The 23,573-nt window shown below is 43.3% G+C and overlaps 1 protein-coding gene across 9 annotated transcripts in view; it reads right to left on the bottom strand.

Annotated features, from left to right (window-relative positions):
• The window catches only part of LOC134359846 (dynamin-1), a 256,455-nt gene extending 233,164 nt beyond the window's left edge, over positions 1-23,291 (bottom strand). For 6 of the 9 annotated variants that reach the window (XM_063073575.1, XM_063073582.1, XM_063073580.1 and 3 more), the window contains exon 1: positions 22,670-23,289. In XM_063073575.1, the coding sequence (XP_062929645.1) occupies positions 22,670-22,830 (161 nt within the window). In that variant the 5' untranslated portion in view covers positions 22,831-23,289. Of the gene's footprint in view, positions 1-22,669 lie in introns of all 9 variants that reach the window. The other 3 variants (XM_063073578.1, XM_063073577.1, XM_063073579.1) reach the window with 2 other exon arrangements.
• Between the last annotated feature and the right edge of the window lie 282 nt (positions 23,292-23,573).

The following is a 23,573-nucleotide window of genomic DNA, read 5'->3' as shown; positions in this document are numbered from 1 at the left end:
CCTTGTCTTTCTTCCCGGACCTCCTGTCCCATGATCCTCTCGTATCCCCTTTTGCCTATCACCTGTCCAGCTCTCAGCTCTATCCCTCCCCCTCCTGTCTTCTCCTATCATTTTGCATCTCCCCCTCCCCCTCCAGCTTTCAAATCCCTTACTCACTCTTCCTTCAGTTAGTCCTGATGAAGGGTCTCGGCCTGAAACGTCGACTGCGCCTCTTCCTATAGATGCTGCTTGGCCTGCTGCGTTCACCAGCAACTTTGATGTATGTTGTTTGAACCTAATCTGAGCCTGGTTAAACACATCTTATTAAGACCAAGCACATAATTTGGTTTAGAAATACAAGTTCATGCATCACCAACAATACCCTAGAGGAGAAGATGCTTTTCTCCTCTTTCTAATGGCACTGGACGATGGAAATTTGGAATTGATATGTTCCAATTAGCATTCCTTCTGCTCAAAAACTGCCAAAACTCATCTCTCTTAAGATCAATACATTCTTTTCAGAAATTGGCCAGTTAAATTCAAGTAAATCAACTCTCCCATGGAGATCGCTTGATTGAGATAGATAAATAGCAGCACATACTTAGCTCCTTTCAGCTCCTTTTAACCAATTTCCCCCCGGATCAATAAAGTATGACTATGACTATGACTCTCAAAGATATGAAGAATCACAGGTTTCTTGAACTGAGCAGACAATGATAGAGTCTGTCCAAGCATGCTCCATGATTTCAGTGAGAAACTAAACAAGTAGGCTATTTCTATCAATATCTAGATGTGTTTCTTACATTCTTAACACTCTCTGCCATATGTTCAGATGTTGCTACAATATTGTTTGAACTAAAATTCATTCAAAGCAAAGAATTTTTGGGTCAGTTGTTCCTTAGTCAGTTTCTTAAGACATGACATTAGATTTTAGACTGCTACAGTAACAATTTTAACTAGGCTGTACCCATGATATATGTAACATGGTTCTTTAAGGTTGTTACAGCTGGGGGTGGTAATGGGGACAAGTTCCCACTATCTATTAAATGCTTCCAATGGCGTGCGACTCAAATAGCCTCTGACAACCAAGTCCAGCTCCTGACCTTCAAGTATGGCTTTGCTACTAAGCCCGGCAGAACTGTTTCTACTAAAAAGGGGTAAAGGCTGGTTACTGGTACTTTAAAATGATTTGCTTCAGGCACGTGGGCCTCATCAGCCGTGGTTGGCAGCTCATCTAGGAGCTCTGATCCTCAAATTTCCACTGCGTTGCAGCTATACCCACTCATGGGGAAGACTTCGGGAGTAAACCCCAAAGGATAAATCTAGAGTTGGAGTTCCTAAGGCAGTCCTACATTGAGTTCAATGGTGACCAGAAACTTCTGCGACACTGCTCGTACCAAACTGTATCAGTCTTCGCCGTTCCTTTGGGTTCATCAGATGCGTGGAGAAGAGGAGCTTGCTACATGGGCAACAGCTTGCTCTCCATATCAATATACACATACACACAGGTACACACACGCACTCATTCAATGGTCACTTTATTAGTTATCTCCTGCAATATCCACAGAACTGACCTTACTAGATTTTTTTTCTTGTTTTTGCTCCATTTTCTAAACTCTAGAAGCTGTTATAGATGAAAATTTCAGGAGATCAGCAGTTTCTGAGATGCTCAAATCACCCCATCTGGCACCAACAATCAAAGTCACTTAGATCATATTTCTGATGTTTGGTCTGAACAACAACCGAACCTCTTGACCATGCTTGCATGTTTTAATGCATTAAGTTGCGGCCACTTGATTAGCTAATCAGACGTTTGTGTTAACGAGGTGTATCTAATAAAGTGGCCAATGGGTGTCCATCAGGAAGTATGGCAAAACAATGAAGGCCGTCATGTCCTTATGTACTCTTTCACCCCAGTTTCAGCTTCTCTCTCCTCAAGTCATGCCTCATGCTTAAAGGCACTCAGCACCAAATCCAAGGAGTAGGAATCCTTGCCGCCCAGACATACACGTTAATTGCAGGGACGCACGGCAACTCCAGTCAACTTTGCTGCCAATGCACGTCACATGGCTGTTTAAGGGGATAGTATTGGGCGCAGTAAATCTAGTGATTTTCATACCCATCCCTCTCGCTCGGTGGCAAGACTGAACCTTACTGTAACCCAGCAGAGGAAAGAGTGCAAAGCAAAGTTGTCGAGGCAACCATGACTAACTACCAGCAGTTCAAGGCAGAAGACAACAGAAAGAAATGAGTAAAAATGAAACATTCAGCAGAAACAAAAGGGGCTGGTTATCTGAAATTAATAAATTCAGTATCAAGTCTCAAGAGTTACAATGTGGTCAGATGGAAGATGAGATGCTGCTCCTCAAATCTACATTTAACTTTGTTGGAGCAATGTAGAAGATTACTGGTGTGTATTTAATATTTCAGTAATATTGTAAATATATTGTTTGATTAAGCATTCTTTGTTGTTTACATACTACATTGCAGGTTATATGCCTTCTTAGCCTTTGTTGTTCAGGGTCGACCATGGCTGCTGCATCTTAATTGCCTAGACACCCAAGCCAGATCAGTACGATATAGAGAACAAGCTGTTGTCCATGTAGCAAGCTCCCCGTCTCCACATATCTGATAAACACAAAGGAATTGCAGAGACCAGTATAGTTTGGCACCAGCAGTTTCACAGGAGCTGCTAGTTACTGGTGAACTCAATGTAGGACTGCCTTAGAGACTCCAGCTGTGGATTTTTCCCCTCAGGGTTTACTCCCAAAGCCTTCAAGGCAGCGGAGGTTTGAATCAATTTCTAGATGAGCTGCCAACCACGGCTGATGAGCCCCATCTGTCTGAAGCACTGGTTTTAAGGCACCAGTAGCCTTTTCTCCTTCTCCTGTCAGTAGAAACAGTTCTACTGGGCTTAGTAGCTAAGCCACACGTGAAGGCCAGGAGTTGGACTTGGTTGTCAGAGGCTATTTGAAACGCACGCTATTGGGAGCATTTAGTAGGTAGTGGGAGCTTATCTCCACTACTACCCCCTGTTATAACAACCTTAAGGAAACAGGTTATATGTAAAAGTACGAAAATGGCATACATCAACACGCCACGTGATATGTGCATGTCTCGCTTAAAGTAGAAATGAATGTACACAAGTTATCGCCCAGCTCCTTTATTTTCTCTTTCAATTTTTTTTAATATTTTGGAGTTACAAAACATCACAGTGATGATGAGTAAGTGCTCAGATGAAAGATGGTTCTCTACTCCTCAAATCTACATTTAGTCTCATTGGAAAAATGTAGGAGACGACAGACACGCAGGAGGGAGAATCGAAGTGAAGAGCAACTAAAAGTTGGGGTTGCTCTTGTGGACTGAAAAGCATCCAATCAGCATTTGGTTTCTCCACTGTAGAGACCACATCATAGGCATTGTCAGCAGTGGACTGCAGTGGAAGTGGAAGTGATCATTGATTGGAGTGTCAGAAACAAGTTCTGATTCCTGGGGCACTGACACCAGTTCCAAGGAAGCTTTTTCACAGAGGTAGGCATCACCTGAACAAATCAGGCACTAATGCTCCGGTGATTTGCGCAAACAGGATAGTAGAAAGGATTGTAAACTAATTAGAGGGAGGGAAGGCTTCAATGTTGGCAAGTCTGTCACGTCAAAAAGAAATGAGAGAACAGTGGTTACGGGATAGTGAAAGGAAAACAAAGTGCGACAGGTCAGGGCGGGAAGTATAAACAAACATGGGTGCAGAAAGTAAGCCCAAAGTAAGAAGTACAAAAACCAAAGCTTTAGGCTGTCTATGTGAATCTACTTGCCATTTGTAACTTGGCCAGAGTTACATATAACAGGGGTCCCCAACCTTTTTTGACAAAACTTGCTGACCTGGGGGGGTCGGGGGGTGTTAATCACGACCGGAATATTGGTGATAAGTCAACTATAAGTCAGTTATAAGTGGCTAATACACTCAATCTCATTTCTAAAGGGGTTTAGCCAACAAATTTAATATTAAACACAGTGCATATTTTCCTTGCATGAATGTAGTGATAAGTCAATTATAACAGTGGTCCCAAACCTCCGGGCCATGGACCGATACATTGCCGCGAAGAATGCAGCGGTGGCCGGAACGCACCCAGCACATCTTTAAGAAAAAAGTTGAAATAAACAAGCTAATTAATTACGTGCTGGGTGGCACCTAATTAATTAGCTTGTTTATTTCAGCTTTTTTCTTAAATATGTCCTTGGTGCGTTCCAGCCACCGCTACACCACTGCATTCTCCACGGCAATATATCTGTCCGCGGCCCGGAGGTTGCGGACCACTGATAAGTCACTTACAAGTCAATAGCATCATAACATTTTAAGTAACGTTTGGATATTAAACACACAGCGCATATTTTCCCCGTATGAACATATAAAATCATTGCAACACACCAATATCACTGAATCAGTGGGAGCCCTGGGCTTGTTTCCCTGCAACAAGATGGTCCCATCGAGGGGTGATGGGAGACAGCGATACTCGAAGGGGGTTCCTTATGTCCAGTTTATTCCGCAATTTAGTTTTCGTTGCATTCATTGCAGAAAACTCCACTTCGCAGAGATATGATGTTGGAAATGGAAGCAACGTTTTCAGTGCTTTCGTGGCTCTCTCAGGATATTCAGCCTTGACTTTGATCCAGAATGCCGGCAGAGATGTTACATCAAACATACTTTTCAGCCCACCGTCATTTGCAAGCTCGAGGAGTTGATCTTCTTCCCGCGCTGACATGGATGATTCACCAGAAACATTCATAAATGGGTCACGGACCCATTCCTTGGGTCACTGATGACCTCGCGTGCTTTAAAGTTCAACAGTGGGCATGACAGGGAATGAGGAAAGGTGCAGCTGACTCTTATCACCAAACCATATCATTTCCTCGTGGCCTGGTAGCACATGGGGACCACTGACGTATAACATGGTCTAATAGCTATTACAGAGATGTCGCTGCATAGGGAACAGGAATGGGAACTCAATATTCCATATTTTCATGATACATGGCATATCTTTGTTAATCAGAAAGATAAAGGCATGATACTTTAGTAACATAGGTACAGTGGACAATGATGTGGGGTGTCAAGATACATCTTCTCAACAGGACAAAGCATAAATGGGGAAATATCAAAGGTATATAGGAAGTAAACTATAATTATCCAGAGTGATCTCAATCTGTAAATTGACTGGACTAATCAAACTCTAGGGTGGCAGGGTGGAGATACATCGCTACCATAGAAAGCTTTCCTTCCCTCTGCTAGCCTGCAGGTCACCCTTGGGCTTAAACGACCCCCCCCCACCCCAATAGGGTGAAGCAATGGGAGCAGGTGTGGATGGTCGTATGAGCAGCTGGTGCATATCACAAGTCCTGGTTATCGACCACTGACCCCAAGCAGACAATCTCTGAAGAGTATTGATAATGGCTGGGGTCACCTTTCTTGTAAAGGCACGGCCCAGAAGGCTATGGCAAACCATTTCTGGAGAAAAATTTGCCAAGAACAATCATGGTCATGAGACCATGATCACCTACACCATACAACACAGTACATAATGACGATCTCAGTCTGCAAGTTGATTGGACTAATCAAACTAACAAGGACCGTGGAAGAACAATTTGTGAACTGTGTCAAGGATTGCTTCTGTAAGTTGCAGAACCAACGTGGGAACAGGTTATTTTAGATTTTGTCATGTATAGTAATGTAAGATGTGGTTAAACATCCTTTGGGGAGTAATGATCACAAAAGGGCATGAGTCCAGGTACAGTTTAAGGGTGAACATCCTGGGTCCATAACCGATGTTGTTAAATTGAGGACAATTACAATGGTTTGACAGTAGGTTTATCTAGAATGGACTGGATAACGAGGATATTTAAACATCCAGTTCGTAACACTCAGCAAGAATTTACTCATGTTGAAAAGAGGCATTTGAGGAGAAATCCATGGTTGACAAATGAGGTCAAGGAAAGTGTAAATCAAAATTAAGAACATATAAAAATGGCAGGAGTTAGAGGTAGAACAGAGGACTGGGAATCTTAAAAGAACCAGCTGCGAGACACTCAAAGTTAATTAGACAGAGAGGAAAATGACAAGTAATATCAAAACAAACAGCAAGGGCATCCATGGATATAAAAGGAAAAGAGGTAGCCAAGGCAAGTGTGGGATCCCTGGAGGGCGAGACTAGGAAATTAACAACAGGAAACATGAAACTGGCAGATGTTCAAATCAATACTTCTGCATTTTGAGGACAAAGACTGATGAACTTGTTCCAAATAATACTGATGAATTTGTAATGGTTTCTATCACAAAGGACAAGGTATTAGAAAAACTAATAGGACTAAAAACAGACAAGTAGCCGGGTCCTAATGACCTGTGCCCAAGGATTTTAAAAGCAGTGGCTGCAGAGGTAATGAAGCCATTAGTTGAAGTCTCCCAAAATTCCTCTGAGTTCCAGGACTAGAAAACAGCAAGCTTGATTCTATTGCTCAAGAAAGGAGGAAGACAAAAAGGCAGGTAACTATAGACCTGTTAACTTAATATCTGTTGTTGGCAAGAGACAAGTCTGTAAGCAAGAGGAAATGGCTGGGCATTTCGGAAAGCCCAATGTAATCAAACTAAGTCAATATGGTTTAATGAAGGTAAATTATGTCTGTCAAGTGTGCTACTGTTCTTCAAGGATGCAACAAGAAAAGTCGATAGAGGGGACTTGTGGATGCACTGTAATTAGATTTCCAGAAGGCATTTGACAAAGTGCCACAAGAGCATATGCAATTGGGGGAAGTATGTCAGTGTGGATCGAAGATCAGATAGCACATAGAAGATAGAAAGTCGGAATAAATAGGTCATTTTCAGACTGGACGGTTGTACCTAATGGAATTCCTCAAGGTTCAGTTCCTAACCCTCAGTTATTTACTACGTATATTAATGACTGAGAGGAGGGAACAGGGTGTTTGGTAACAAAGTTTATCAGTAACATGAAAATACTGTAGCTGCAAGACCACGTTGTGATGAGGACACCTGGACTCTAACGGGAATTGATGGGTTGAGAGGAAACTTGGCAAATGGTTTAGTTTGGGAAAGGGTGATATCATGTAAGAGGAAGCCAAATATGAAATATTAACTAAATGGAGAAAGGTTGCAATGAGCAAAATATTGATGGATGTAGATAATGTACATATGTGTATGAATCACGAAAAGATAGCAGGCAAGTGCAGCAAAGAGGTGAGGAAGGCAAATGCATTTTGGCCTTTATTACGTTGGAGTTTTGAAATGGGAAAGTATTGTTAAGATTGCACAGGGTACTGAGCAGGTCTGGGGAATGTTCCCCTATGTTAATAAACAGACATTGGTGGTAGCCCAGAAGAGATTCACAAGGGTAATCTCTGGGATGAGAGAGTTGTTCTACCCTGAGCGGACTTGGCAGGGTAGATGCTGATTTGTTCCCATTAGACAAAGAATCGCATGAGGAGACATAGTTGCAACATTAGCAGGCAGGCAGTTAAACTGGGATACACAGGAACTGCTGGTGTGTTCAGGACAAGTTTCCCACTGTATCTTGGTATCTCAAGGATCAACCTTATTTGCCATAAACATTTACATGTTAGGAATTTGTTATGGTGTATTGGAGTGACACGCAACATAAAACATCATTCAACAATTATAAAGAATAAAAAATGCATAAGAAATAAAGTCAGAGGCTGAAGTACAGATATGGAATAAAATGTGTCTAAACGCCAGCATTTATTACAATGGAAAGAGCATTATATAAAGTGGTTTAAAGCATTTACAGTGCAATGCAGTGACTGGGGTAATAGATAGCTATGTGACAATAATAAACCAATAGCAATATTAATTCTTTGCCCTGGAGGGTGTGGAAGCGTGTAGGAATTTAAATAGGAGACAGAGAACATTTTGAAAGATAGTGGAATTTTGGGCTATTGGGAGCACGAGGGGAGATCAGGGCTGGAACAGATCATATTAAATGGCAGAACAGACTTGAGGCCAAGGCCAAACTGCTTACTCATTCTTCTATCTTCTCACATTCTTACACATTTGGAAGGACAGGGATGGAAATGGAAGAGGTCAAAGAGCGGGATCTCCAAGGATTGTAAAGAGAGGTGGAGGAAGAGGGAGAAAGGCTTGGTGTTATTTTGGGCCCAGGATTCATTAAGGTGCAGATGTTGGTGGTTGAAGTCACAGAGTTACAGACAGGTAGATGAAAGGACATGTGAAAACACAACGAGGAGTGGAAGAGGAGGAGAGGTAGGGGCAGAGGAGAGTGATGATGTGGTCTCTGTACTGGGGACCAAATGCAGATTAGGCCACTGTTTTACAGGCCAATACCATTCAGGCTGCGGGAGTTCTGAAATTACTGGTCGCCTCAATTGTCCAGAGTAACAGACACAAAATGCTGGAGGAACTCAGCAAGTCAGGCAGCATCTACGGCAGACATCCCACCCTGTAAAAACTCAATTCAGTGAGGTAGCACCATCAACTTGCGGGAAACTCCCGGAACTTCCAGGAGAGGTGGGATGTCTGCAATAGAGTAGCTCCTTAGCAGCTAGCCAGTTAGTTTAAATAATGTTAGCTCAAATAATGTTAGCTCTGCTAATGAATGAATGACACCTGTTAAACTCACCTCAACATGTCTTTTACAGTCTTAACCCACCATGGGCAATAGAAAAGTCACTGTTGCAAACAGTGCAGCGAGCAACACTGTCATTATTTTTGACCCCTATTAGGCAGGGGTACACTTTAGTGTAGTCTGGGGTGACGTACGTTTTATATTTTCTTGTTTTGGAACACTCTGCCATGGCGCGCTCTCGCTCTCTCTCAAAAAAATTGATTTCCAGGATATTGTATATAACTTGCGGGCATCAGGGAGCCACTATCAATATGCAGGAAACTCCCGGAACTTCCGGGAGAGGTGGGATGTCTGTTATGGAGAGGAATACACAGTCAATGTTTCAGGCCGACACCCTTCACCACCCCATTCTGAACTATCTGACAGTTGTCTCCAGCACAGATTTGAGGGTGAGGGCCTCAACTCCCAGTAGGGCACATCGATCCCTCCAAGCTCTGTACTGCATTTAATAAATTCAGGAAACCAGCCTTTTTTTGTGTATGTTACAGTCTGTTTCTGTTCCGCCTCTACTGCTGATATTGACAGTGACGGCTACCCTGACAACTTTACCTTGCACTCTATCACAGACATCCCCTTTATTCTCTCCAGCCCTTCCCCTCTCTGAAAATTAAAACAGGCTTCTTTTCTCACTTTTCCAATTTGGATGTGGGGTCCTTGACATGAGATGTTGTCCCTGGCGAACCCACCCGCCCTGCATTTTCTGTTGCTGTTTCTAATTGAACAAGTTATTTTTAGTACCAGCCAAGGGAAGAATGTTGACCAAGGGAGAACGGGCCCTCTGGCCAATTCTACTCAAATCAGTGCAGAGAGAGTCTTCCGTCAACAAAAGAGAGGCAGCAGTTGACCCTATTCTGAAAGCACCTTTGCTGGTCTAACCCAGACACGGTGAGCCTCACGGACCCTTGGTGCTCTCAGGATGACATAGGCACAACCGTCGCACTGACTGAGCTTACAGTAACTACAGCAGATCACACTGTCATTGGAGCAGCACAAGCAAACCTAATGTCATTCCACTTAACAAATCAACTCAGCAACCCTTCAACTCTTCCTTCAGTTAGTCCTGACGAAGGGTCTCGGCCCGAAACGTCAACTGTACCTCTTCCTAGAGATGCTGCCTGGCCTGCTGCGTTCACCGGCAACTTTGATGTGTGTTCCAGCAACCCTTATCATCTGCACTCGACACTTCCTTCCCCCAAATTAAAATATTTTATCTCAACTAAAGCAAAACCATGCATTTCCTTCAATTTTTCATTCCTTCCCACTTCAAGTAACATTCATTCATTGCTCTTTGTGTTTGATCTCTAAAATGAGCTTACTTTGAACTTTGAAACATTAGTGAGCAACATTCAAACATTTTGTTGGTCCGTACACACAATTCAAGATGCAAGATTGCTTATCGTCATTCTTTTGTACACAAGTTACAAAATGACTTATTCTGGATCCAAAGCAGCATTTTTTAAAAAAACACAATAAGCACAAATAACTCAATTACAAAACATAATATGTATAAATATATAAGATTAGCTTATATACATTGTGTAGGCTGACACTAGGCACAGGAGTATCCGTACACAAGGTAATTCTGTCAGGAAATAATAAAGCAGTGGTGATCAATGGCTTTTAGGCCAAGATTTCTAATTTTCCAGCAGAGGAGAAAAACTATTCATAGTCATAGTCATAGTCATACTTTACTGATCCCGAGGGAAATTGGTTTTCGTTACAGTTGCACCATAAATAATAAATAGTAATAGAACCATAAATAGTTAAATAGTAGTATGTAAATTATGCCAGTAAATTATGAAATAAGTCCAGGACCAGCCTATTGGCTCAGGGTGTCTGACCCTCCAAGGGAGGAGTTGTGAAGTTTGATGGCCACAGGCAGGAATGACTTCCTATGACGCTCTGTGCTGCATCTCGGTGGAATGAGTCTCTGGCTGAATGTACTCCTGTGCCCACCCAGTACATTATGTAGTGGATGGGAGACATTGACCAAGATGGCATGCAACTTAGACAGCATCCTCTTTTCAGACACCACCGTGACAGAGTCCAGTTCCATCCCCACAACATCACTGGCCTTACGAATGAGTTTGTTGATTCTGTTGGTGTCTGCTACCCTCAGACTGCTGCCCCAGCACACAACAGCAAACACAATAGCACTGGCCGCCACAGACTCGTAGAACATCCTCAGCATCGTCCAGCAGATGTGAAAGGACCTCAGTCTCCTCAGGAAATAGAGATGGCTCTGACCCTTCTTGTAGACAGCCTCAGTGTTCTTTGACCAGTCCAGTCTATTGTCAATTCGTATCCCCAGGTATTTGTAATCCTCCACCATGTCCACACTGACCCCCTGGATGGAAACAGGGGTCACCGGTACCTTAGCTCTCCTCAGGTCTACCACCAGCTCCTTAGTCTTTTTCACATTAAGCTGCAGATAATTCTGCTCACACCATGTGACAAAGTTTCCTACCGTAGCCCTGTAGCCCTATTATTGAAATATTAAGTGTAAAGGAGAACAAAATCATTGTTACTCTGGATCTGACGCCGCACAAAAAGAATGCAATAAACATAAAGAACTCAATAAAAATATACAACAAATATAATTACATAAATTAGCTTCTATGCATAGACTAATCGTGTGTACATAAAGTAACTCTGACAGGAAATAACAGGTAGTGGTGGTCAAAGAACCTTTTAAGGCCAAGATTCCTGATTTTCTAGTATAGGAGAAAAATTATTAAAATATTAAATAATATTATTTATATTAACAGAGAAAAAGGAGGGGGGGAGATTTAAAAGGGACACGAAGAGTAATATTTACAAGTAAAGGGTGATATGCGTATGGAATAATCTGCCGGAGGAATTTTTAAGGGTGGATGCAATATTGACATTTAAAAGACATTTGGACAGGTACCTGGATAGGAAAGGTTTAGAGGGATATGGGTCATGTGGGCAAATGAGAGAAGGTTAAAGAGGCATTGTAGTTGGCAAGGACAAGATGGGCTGAAGGGCCTGTTTCCATTCTGTATTACTTTATAACTTTAAAAAAAATCACAGGAACTAATGTTGCCAAAGCAACCCTAAAGCCTGATTTATACTTGTGCTGTCAGGCTATGCCATAGGCCTGATTTATACTTTTGCGTAGCCCTACGCCATAGCGAGCATGCATAGCTGTGTCTGCGTCGCTCTGCAATTCACCACCAAAACGCTAGTTGGCGGTGGGGTTTCTATGCCACTGTGTTGAGTTTCTTTGTGAGACACATGGACGAGGAAATGCATTTCAAATATTTTTGGATGTCGGCAGGTAGATTTGACGATTTAGTTCATCGTTTCCAACCATTTGTTTTGCATCAGTGTACAGACATTGCGGAGGAAAGCAACCAAGTGGACCAATCACAGTTGCTGCGGTCTGTGTCGCCACGACGCGTGAGTTACTTTTTTGGGGAGGTGCACGTCACCCTACGGCATAGGGTATGTGGTACCTACGGCGTACACTTGACGCAGAAGTATAAATTGGGTTTAAGAATGCAACTTTTGGTCACAGTAACTAGACTCACCTAGCCGAGAATGATGCAGCTGCTGTGACAATCCTTCCCACCTCTCAGCCAATTAACAAATCATCAGCCAGTGTGAAATGGGTTGGGAAGACCTACTCCACCTGCCACGGAAGGCAGGACTGAACCACAGCTGGCTCTCAACATCAGCAGGAAAAACAGAGCTCGGGCAATAGACTCAGTGGTCAATTTATTAGGTACGCCCTGTACCTTGAGTGGTCACTGTGAGCATGCCCATGATCTTCCGCTGCTGTAGCTCATCCACTTCAGGGTTTGACATGTTCTGCATTCAGAGGTGCTCTTCTGCACACCACTGTTGCAAGGCATGGTTATTTGAGATACTGTCACCTTGAACCAGTCTGGCCATTCTCCTCTGACCTCTCATTAATAAGGCGTTTTGCCAACAGAACTTCTGCTCACTAACTGTTTTTCTCATTTCTCGCACCATTCTCTGTAAACTCTAGAGAAAGTTGTGCATGAAAATCCCAGGAGATTAACAATTTCTGAGATACTCAAACCACCCCATCTGGCATCGACAATCATTCAAATCAAGTCAAAGTCACTTAGATCACATTTCTTCCCCATTCTGATGTTTGGTCTGAACAACAACTGAACCTCCTGACCTTGTCTGCATGCTTTTATGCACTAAGTTACCGACACATGATTGTATCATGTATTGCTGATTAGATATTTGCACTATTAGGTACAGTTTCACACCTGCTTTTTAAAGTGGCAATAACTGCCACGTGCATCTGTTGCAGGAACAAACAGCAACCCAACATCAATAGCAGGAGTCCACCATCTCCTCAAGTCTACACCCAGTTGTCCTGTCAATCATCTCCTGTCCCACCAGTGACAGGTTCTGACTGACCTCAGAACCAACAGGACACAGCGGAAGCGAGTCTTGAATGTTCCTGAGCAACAGACATGGCATGGAAACTGGACTAGTAAATCCAGTGAGCCTGGAGTTAATCAGGGGATAAGGTATTCACAAAACCTTCACGCCATCTTAAAAGTTTCATCCCTCCCAGGCAGTTAATCTGATCGGCCATTCTAATTACCCCCCTCTATTACCCCAGTCACTGCAAACACTTCAAATTACTTTTTATAATTCTGTTTACATTGTAAAAGCATACTGTATTTATGCACATTTTATTCTACATCAGTACTTCAAACTTCATTTTATATATGATTCTTTATAGTAGTTGAAAGCTGTTTTTCTATAGCATGGTGCACCAACACACTACAACAAATTCTTAATAGATGTAAATATGTACAGTGAGTAATGTTGATCCTTGATTACACCATGAAGTACTTAAGTACAACTTTACAAAAGATGTAGAAATGCTAGATTTTACAGTCAATTAAGGTGACCCTGACATTTGACCATTCTCATCTGGTCCCACTAGTACTTAGCTAAAGCCTCAGGCTTTGAAGCAACCTAGCAAGTTGTTTAGTTCAAAGTCACCAACATATTTTCAGGGCCACTAGATGTACAATAAATGCAGGTCTTGTCAGTGATAGCCACATCCCGAGAAGGAATTTACATCTTAAAAGGAGGACGAGTCCATGCCAAAAGAGAGCCGCGTTAATTCCCACCCCACTGCTTTGAGGCCGTTTTGCTGCAGGTCACCGCTTCAAAGGTGTTTAAGCAGCTTGCTTTGAATTTAAGGATAACGCCTTTAGCCTCTGTCTCCAGAAATAATGCAGTTACATGCAACATTTGTTTGACAAAAACATGGAAAGGTTAAACAGAAGTAAAATGGCACGTCATTAAAAATGATAGATATGTATCTAACGAGATTGAGGAACCACAAGCTATTGTTCACCATGACGGGTAATAATGGGATCATTGTGTCAGTTCCAATAGAACTGGAGCACATGTTCCTCTTTCTGCTCCATCCAATGTCCATCCTCCATCCCTACGGCAACTCAAGCTCCAGAATTATCTGCCTTTCTCTAGCTCGCTTTAATTACATGTTAACATCTTCTTCAGCACAGTACTGATTTTGGGCCATTTGTATTGTAATGGACCCAAAACATCGACAGTTCATTTCTCCTCTGAATCAGAATTAGGTTTAACATCACTGGCATATGTCGTGAAATTTATTGTTTTGCAACAACATTACAGTGCAATACATAAACTATAAATTGCAATCATCATCATCATGATGTGCCCTGTTGTGTGACGTGGGCAATCATGGTCTTGACCTTGATCGTTCTTGACCAATTTTTCTACAGGAAGTGGTTTGCCATCGCCTTCTTCTGGGCAGCGTCTTTTCAAGACGGGTGACCGCAGCTATTACTAATACTCTTCAGAGACCGTCTGCTTGGCGTCAATGGTGGCATAACCCAGGACTTGTGATGTGCACAAGCTGCTCATACATCCATCCAGTAGCTGCTGACATGGCTTCAATCTGGCCCTGATCTGGCAGGGGTGGGGGGGGGGTGCTAAACAGGAGCTGCACCTTGCCCAAGAGTGGACCTGCAGGCTAGCAGAGAGAAGGAGTGCCTTACACCTCCTTTGGTAGAGACGTATCTCCACCCCACCACCCTTAAATTACGGTAAGAAATAGTTAAAAATTAATTAAATTAGTGCAAAAAGAGAGCAAAAGTCAGAGATGCTGCCTGAACTGAGTTATTTCAGTGTTTTCCATGTTTCTGCAGATTCTAGCGTTGACAATTCTTGTGTCTCTATGGTATGTTTCCTTTATGGCCTTCAATGTATATAGCAGTGCATGCAATGAAAATCATAAAGGAAACATACCACACTAATGCAATACTACAAATATCAGGACTAAAAGACATCATTATATGGTATAGTAAACATCTTCTCCTGACACTGAAGCTTTATTTCAGATATTCCCTTCTTTCAAAAGCCAGCATAGGATTTTTTAATAAAAGGATCTCCTTAAATATTTAGCAACCTGGATAATTGTCGCAAAACCTGCAGCAAGAGTTACTGGCTCCCGAATGGTTTGCTCTGCGGGTTACATGGCGGAAGTCTCATTTGAACCTTCAAATATATTCAAGTCGGAAGAGGTTTTGGACTGCAGGAGAATAAAATATTATCTGAGCGAGGCATGAAAGTGGAGCTAAGGTCAATAGTCACTTCACCCAGGCTCTCACCAGATGCAGAACAGCTCCAAGTGGCCACAAGGTGTGGTTGAGAGAGCGCTGACCCTTAGCATCACAACCTGGTACTCCAGCTGCAGTGCTGTCCACAAAAAAGCCTTGTAGAGGGTGGTTAGGGGAGCAGAGAAGGTTATTGGGGTCTCCCTACCTTCTGTCCAAGACCTCTTTCAGAGTCGATGCCTCCAGAAGACACAGTACATCATTAAAGACCCCTCACACCCTCTCCATGAACTGTTTGTTCTTCTGCCATCAGGCAAACGTTACAGGAGCATCAAAACTAAAACCACAAGGCTACTAAACAGCTTCCTCCCACAGGCAGTCAGACTGCTAAATAGCTGCTCGACCTGACTCTGCTTTGGACACTTTTAACTTGCACTAGACACTTATAACTTGATTTTAACTGACATGTGACTGTTTTGTTTTACCATTTATTGTTATGTTTATTATTTAGTGTTGCGTTTGTTATGTTATGATTACACTGCTCCTGAGAAACGCTGTCTCATTCTGCCCTGCAGAGCTGATGTACGGTTAGAATGACATATGAATCTTGAATCTTGAAGACCACCACCATCACAATCTCTAATCTGGTCTCCTAAAATTATTGTACAAGACTATGTGATATTCTGTAACTCAACCCATCACATCAAGAGTCACTCATTGATGAATCATTTGCTATCATGGGAATCAATCAATATGGGGGCCGGTGCTGGACAGCACTGCTGAGTTAAAACAACAGCTGAAACTTAATGAGTGGGAGAGCAGACATGACGAACCAAATGGCCTAACCCTGCTTCTAGTTAAGAACAGAGTCCTCAATATAGTCAGGGGCAGGGGTGAAACCTCTACTCTAACCTGCCTTTCCTTGTCCAGAGTGCCAAACCATTTTGCAATACTGACATTCACCTTTACACAATAATAACTTGGAGCCAGACATTCGAAGATCATTCCAAGGAATAATGATTCCACTGTTGACTAAATGCTGTTAGACTATTGCAACAGATTGTTCAGCAGTCTAAAGTGAATCTAGTGCATTCCATGTCAAACAAAAACCTTCTTATCCAAATACAATTCAAAAAAGTCGCAAATGAAAGTGGTAAATTCTTTAACTAAAAGAGAAAATGTTGTCTTAGTGTCATTTATTATAGCCAATGTGGGCAACAGGAAATCTGTTTTATTAGATAGGAGAGTCTTAAATAAGCACTTGGATGAAAGAAAAATGGAGGGCTATTTGGGAGTGAAGGATTAGATTGATCTTGGCATAGGTTAAAAGGTCAGCACATGGCCTGTACTGTTCTATGTTGTTCCTTTCTTTTGCCCATTATGCTATTGGTGTTTAGGGCAGCAATGAAGATCCTCCATCTCTGGTATCGTTCATGGTTTCTTTCATCGTGTCAGTAGCTCCCCCTTGTTTTACTGTCAGTCATACAAGTCCTGGGTGGAGACTCAGGAATACTGTCGCTCGCAGATGCAGAAGGATTCTTCATTGCTGCTTCTGTAACAGCTTTGACCAATCAGAGTTACTAGACCTGAGCTGAACCCCTGAATCTGGAGGACCAATGGACCACTCTTAGTCTGGCCTATACTCTTTGACCTGTTTGGCATGGGTGACCCTACCAGGAGCTAAAGCCCTGACTCCAGCTAACATAGCTCTCCAGGCCTCCACAAGGTTGTGGTCCTCTTGGAGGGTTCTATGTTCTATGTTCTGATGATCATTAGTGAGGCAGGAGAAAGGGGGAGATGAGCAAAGATTCTCAACATGATAAAGTAGCCAAGGGTGTGTCAACAAATATTTTTTTTTAAAAAACGCACATACATCTGCTCATTTTGTTTGGTCTAAAGGCTGGGTCTTCAGATGGTTTTAATTATAATCAGTGACCATATGTCATTGAGTTCACGCATTTATTACTCTTTAGTGTAAACGCAGTCAATATCTTAGCAGGCCTTTTCCCTTTTCTGCTAACTGGATCACGTGGCCCCTCCATTGCAATTATCTATTTGAACCTGTTTCATAACTACAGACAAGCCATTCATTATTTCAATGTCAGTAAACCCATGGGGACAAGAGATGCAGAATCAAACAGAACAGACTACCAATGGGCCCCTCTATTTAGAGGGTCTCCTCACCATTCTGTTTTCCAATTTCAATCTAATTGCTTAAATCTCCTACCAGATGCTTCAAGGCAAGACCAGAGAGCTGTAGCTCTGGTGGTCATTGCCCTGGTCAGCCTGTCTGACTTCAGTTTCATCATTGCAGAGGTACACAGAGACATAAATGGGAGATGTCCATCTATTTAGAAGGAATCTGAACTACAGAGCATTATAGTTTCCTAGGAGCCGGGCTATGCCAGCCAAACATGAGCTTAAGAAAAGCCTCACTCTCTCCAGCAGATCATATCTAAATGGCACTGTGCACAATCTCATCTCCACAAGAATGTGAATAAACACATTAACAACTCAATAAAATGAAGGAATTAGAGAGACCACAATGGATTCTGACCAATTAATATCAGTCCAAGATACTAGAATCCACCAGTGTTGTTCACTTCTCCCCACGGTTTTGACAGAACACTCCCGCCACCAATCCTGCCACAGAGGCTTTAAATGCAAGATTCAGCCTAACATGCTCAGTGCATTGTTGAGGGAATACGCCATACAAACATGAAATTAGGGTTCTGCCTGAACTTGCAGGAAAACATGAAAGATTCTACCTCGAAGGAAAACAAAAATCCTTTTTGTGTATTCATATATTTACCCTACAAACCAACATGACCAAAAATTGTTCCTGCAAATGTGGCGTTGATTTAAAGCGAAGTAAACATGCTGAACACAAAGTGGCTGCAGTGTTTTCTTAATAAAAATAAAAAATAAAAATAAATTACCACAGGCACTGCTCACCACCGCATGGATTATGGTTGGGGATTCCTTTAAGGCGCTTTATGACTTCAGGGAAAGACGGTAAGCAGAAATCATGGAGTGATTGGTCCCTGAACTTACAATGTTGCATACTTTGGCTAGGTTGCACATATAGATATACAACAATTAATGCAATCTTGAGTCATTAGGAGTAAACAGTGCAATAGATTTATGATCAAAATCGCACAGTTGCTGCCTTTTTCTCCAGTTAAACCATTTTCCAAGCAAGCACCATTGCAGCATGGTTACAGACCTGCAGACAAATTTCAGAAGAAGCATAATCCTCACACCTCAAATTTCCATGTCTACCATATTCCCTGACACCACCAAAGAATGCCATTTGGCCCCTTAACCCTAAGGGGGCTCATGGGTCAATCTCATTCCCCAACTAGTCTGCCTGTAACCACTTCTCCCCACAGTCCTGTCAATTCAAACAAGGTTCTACCATGCCCCTATACATTAGGATCCAATTTGCAGTGGCCAATTTAACCGAACAACCCACATATCTTTGTAGTCACAGGAAGTCTATGCCGACAGCCCACAGACTGCACTGGACCATTGTCATTGGCACTGCCAGCTGCACCTCTCTACCACCAGGTTGAACTCAATAGTTTGCATTCCCAACAGAGCTATTCACTCAGTGCTTTAAGGACCTTCTGCTCCAGGTCAGTTCATTAGCTAGTTTTAAATTTAAGGGCAATTCCTTCCGCCTGTCAAATAAAGGAGATGTACGTCAGGCATGATTTCTTCTTTAACAAAACATGAAAAGGTCAGGGAGAAATAAAGTGGCACTTCAATAAAACTGATGAATAGATATTGAGGAACCACACTGAAAAACAAGTTTTTGTTCATCCTGAAGGGTAATAATGGAAATATTGCCTCGGTTCTGAAGGAACTAGATTACATCTTCTGCATTTTGTTCCATCTCTTGCCCATCCTCCAACCCATCAGGAACCCAAGCTCTGGGATTCCTACTTCCTGTCTCCAACAAGCTTTAATTACTTCAGCTAATGTTTTCTTTGGCACGGTATGTGACTTTGGGCTGCTCATGTTCTAATGAAGCAGCTTGTGATATTTTTCTGAGATAAAAGATATTCTGTAAGTGGATATTGTGGATGCAAGTTTCTCACATTGACAAGTTACACTTCCCTCATTCCCCACAACCCGCCCATTGGTTATTTTTTCCTGCATGATTGCCTCAACTGTATCCTGCTTCATACAGGGTACAACTGTGGCAGGTTTCCATTTATGATCTTTACAGTGTGGTGCAAAAGTCTTGGACACCATGGCTCTATATATATATATATATATATATATATATATGCCTCAGACTTTTGCACAGTGTTGTAGTGATTTTATGTTTTGCACTGTACAGCTACCGCAAAAAAAAACAAACTTCATGACATAATGTCAGTGACGATAAATCTTGATTCTCTATTGTGAACTGAGAGTGGGAAGGGGACAGGGAGAGGGGAATCATGGTTGGGAAAAGGGGAAGGGAGAGGGGAGGGAGCGGGAAGCACCAGAGAGACATTCTGTACTGATCAATAAACCAATTGCTTGGAATCAAATGACCTTGTCTAGTGTCTCAGGGCAGGTCTGCACCCACGTCTCTCCCCTCCCCTGGCACTCCTTCTCTGCCACCTGTCCCACACCCCTCCCGCAGAGCTCCACCCTCGCCATTCCCAACATCCTTTGCTCCCGCCAGATTTGCAAACTCACTTTCCACTCCACGTAGACAGATACAGTATGGCACAAAGTTCTTAGGCATCCTGGCTATCTATATGTGCCCAAGACTTCTGCACATCCCAATCTCTAACCTGGTTTCTTCAATTATTGTGCAAGACCATGCAATATTATACAACCCTCTCCATCTCAGGGAGAGCTGTGACAGTTCAGTCTCTGGGTATATCCAAGACAGATGGATCTTTTGGCATTATGGGAATCAAGTCAATGTGGGGTTGGTGCAGGAGAGCAGTACGGAGGTAAAGCATCAGCCAATACTCCTCTGAGTGACGGACAGCCCAAAGGCCAATCCCTGTTTCTGCTTAAAGAGAACAGTAAGAATAAAAGTCTGAGACGGGGGTGAAATCTCTAGAGCAGCCGACTCTTCCTCGTTCACAGAACTAAACCACTTTGCAGTGTTGACATTCACCCTTGCACCAGAATAACCTGGAGGCAGAGCTTGGAGAAGCACACCAGGGAATAATGATTCTACTGTTGATTGGACGCTGTTGGACTATTGCAGACAGAATTAGGTTCAGCCTAAACTGAGTCTAATGTATTCACGTCAAACAAAAACCTCCTTGTCCAAACATAATCATAAGTGAAAGTGGAGATTTAACTAAAAGAGAAAATATTGTCTTATCGATGCTTATTACAGGCAACGCAGATGAAAAGGAAACGTTTTATTAGCAAAAGATCCATGTGAAATATGCATCAGGGGATGGGAATACCAATTACTTCCAGGACAGGACTGGACCATATAGGTCTAGGAACAGAATTAAGCCATTTGGCTCATTGAGTAGCAGAGCAGAGTCAATTGTGGCTGATCTTCTTTTCTCAACCGTACTCTTCCACCTTCTCCATGAAGCTCTTAGCCCCCTGACCAATCAAGAACCTGTCATTCTCTCTCTCTCAAATACACCCAATGACTTGGCCTCCACAGCCCTCTGTGGCAACATATTCCACAGACTGACCAGCATGCGGCTGAAGAAATCCCTCCTCATCTCCATTCTAAAGGGCCATCCCTTTATTCTGAGGCTGCACACATGGATCCTAAACTCTCCCACTATCAGAAACAATCTCTCCAAATTCACTCTGTTCAGGCCCTTCAGCGTTTGGCGCGTTTCAATAAGATTCCCCCCGCCCCCATCCTTCTGAACTCCATCTAGCACAGGACCTGCATTTACTTAGTATAAGAAAAGCGGGCCACTTCAAAACAACCATTTAAGTAATTTTTAAAGCAGAGTCACCGCTGTGTCCAAGGCCAGGCTAGCCAGTTTGCACAAGCTGCCCCAGTGAGAGACCAGATAATCTCCGAGAAGTCATGTTATTCCCGGGTTAAATGTCGGGTAGGCCGCTCTCAGTCAACAGGTACCAAAGCATCCGTCATCCCGGATGGAGACTAGGTTTGTCCTCTCATCTGAAAGACCTTTGCAGAATACCCAAAATATATTACTGTACCTGAAACACGAGCCATAATCTTGTGCTCCGACCTCCAGAGCAGTGCGATCGGGGTTCAGGAAGTGCTTTGACCTTCGTTTGACCACTGTCATGGGTTCAGCGGCCTCAAAAGCTGCTAGAGCCGGATACATGGATCATTCTGGACGACCGACCAGAAAGGAGTTGCACCGGGGCTCTCGTGAAAACAGGGAGTTGCACGTGAGTTATGAAAAATTCTTGATTTCACATTGAGGTGAAGGAAGCGGCATTTGGCATCCCCCGATGTAAAGCGGTGCGATTCCATAACATCTAGTCACCGCGCTCCTGTTCTACTCCATGTTGCCACGGTGACAAGGTCTGGGTTGTAGATTTTATTTTTAACATGAATGTGTTTGCAGTCTCGCCTACCGCAGGCGATGATTTCGGTCGTGTAGAGGGTGGGGGGGGGGAGCAGGTTAAGAAATACTACAAATAATCAACCAAAGCCCAGAGATTACTTTCAATCCACCCTGCCCTCCAAAGGAGAATTAAAAATATTTCCACGTACGGTTAAAGATACCGCGCTGACCTAAAACGCCACCGGTAAAGAGCCAAACACTTCAAAGATTGGGAATGTAGATATAGAAGCGGGGGATTTAGAGTCTGATTCCCTTTCTAAAGGTCACACACACACACACTCACTCCTCCCACGCACAATAACACGGGCTCGGGCTCTGCTGGATGCACCGCTGAATGCAGAGAAACTGGGTGAGTGTTGGTGCATTAACAGATCCGCAGCACGAACCTGCCCGATGCTGAAGCGAGTCGTGCACCGGCTACCTTACCAGTGGGTAAAATGCCTCACCCTCAATAGATTGGGGAGAATTAGACTACTTTAGCCGGAATCAGTTGCTGCATCAACAAATTTGGTGCATTTGAAAGCCACAGGCATCCCGTTACGGTTGTGCGTGAATTAAAAAAATATATACCTCTTCATTTACAACTTCAAGTATCTTTAGAATATTTTGCAAAGCCGCGCTCTATATCAAATCTGTTGAATTTTTCAACAAGGATTCTCAATTATTGATTGGAGGGGTTAAGTCCGCTAATTGCCCAATTTATTGATACATAAAAAGACAAGAATTCAGATGCTAACACATGTTTGCAATGATGAAGCGGACCCGTTGATTTTTTATGCATTCTTTCAGATTTGCTGCTTCAGCGATTTAGGACGCTATTTTTTAATCCTTATTAATAAACGGAAAATGCACGTAATGGACTTACTTTCCGACGAAATTTTCCAGCACTGAGCTTTTCCCAGCGCTTTGCCCTCCGACCACCCCGATCTGGGGTAGGTCCAGATTGGCATTCTGTCCGATCTGAGCGAAAGCATCCTGCATCCGATTGACCAGCGGGATCAGCTCCTCCATCCCACGGTTTCCCATCTTTAATCGCTTTCCGGCAAGGCGACCTGCCCAGCTCAAGACCCCAGCGAATTAATTCTGATCGATGAAATGAACAGATGACAGCGAACCTCGTCCGGTTTGCAAAACGAGGCCTACATTGAGGAAAGGTGGGGGAGAGGGCAGTGCGGGAGAAGGCTGAGTCCGGAGCTTCTCCGCTCTGCTCGCTCCGGATCCTTGGATCCCGCTCCCCGTTACACCGGGTGATTTAAAGCGAAATCCCAGCGCGCTCACTGCGCAGGCGAGCGGTGCGCTGCGCATGCCGGGAAATGTAGTCCGCTCCTCCGTACGTCGTGCGGCAGGCGGTCAGGATGCACTACAACTCCCAGGGGGCACCACGCGCATCCCTGCCGCTGTCATCTCCCGATTTCGCCGTCCAGATCATAAAACCCTGCAGATTGCCGCGGGTTGCCCTTGCTCCCGGTCAGTGCCCACCATGTACCATCTGCCTAGCTGTTATCCTTGCATCTGGCTTGCTCAAAAGAAGCAAATTTGAATAAAAACTAGTCTTAATTAGGAAAAACTAGAAGGGGTCTCTTCCCATCACAGATGGTGCATTAGCGCAGCTGCTGCAGTGCAGACTGGAAGTTGTAGTCATCCGTTGCCTGATTCGTCCTGTAAATACCAGATAACGAGTCTAATCAGTGCGATCACCGTGGGTTTAAATAGACAGAGCGATGGTCCTTTAGAAAAGGGCATCATCACCATTAGTCCTTGGATGATGC

Source organism: Mobula hypostoma, chromosome 21 (assembly GCF_963921235.1).
Source record: "Mobula hypostoma chromosome 21, sMobHyp1.1, whole genome shotgun sequence".
Classification (NCBI taxonomy): Eukaryota; Metazoa; Chordata; class Chondrichthyes; order Myliobatiformes; family Myliobatidae; genus Mobula; species Mobula hypostoma.
Note: the sequence above shows the minus strand (reverse complement) of the source record. Positions and strands in the feature narration are given on the sequence as shown.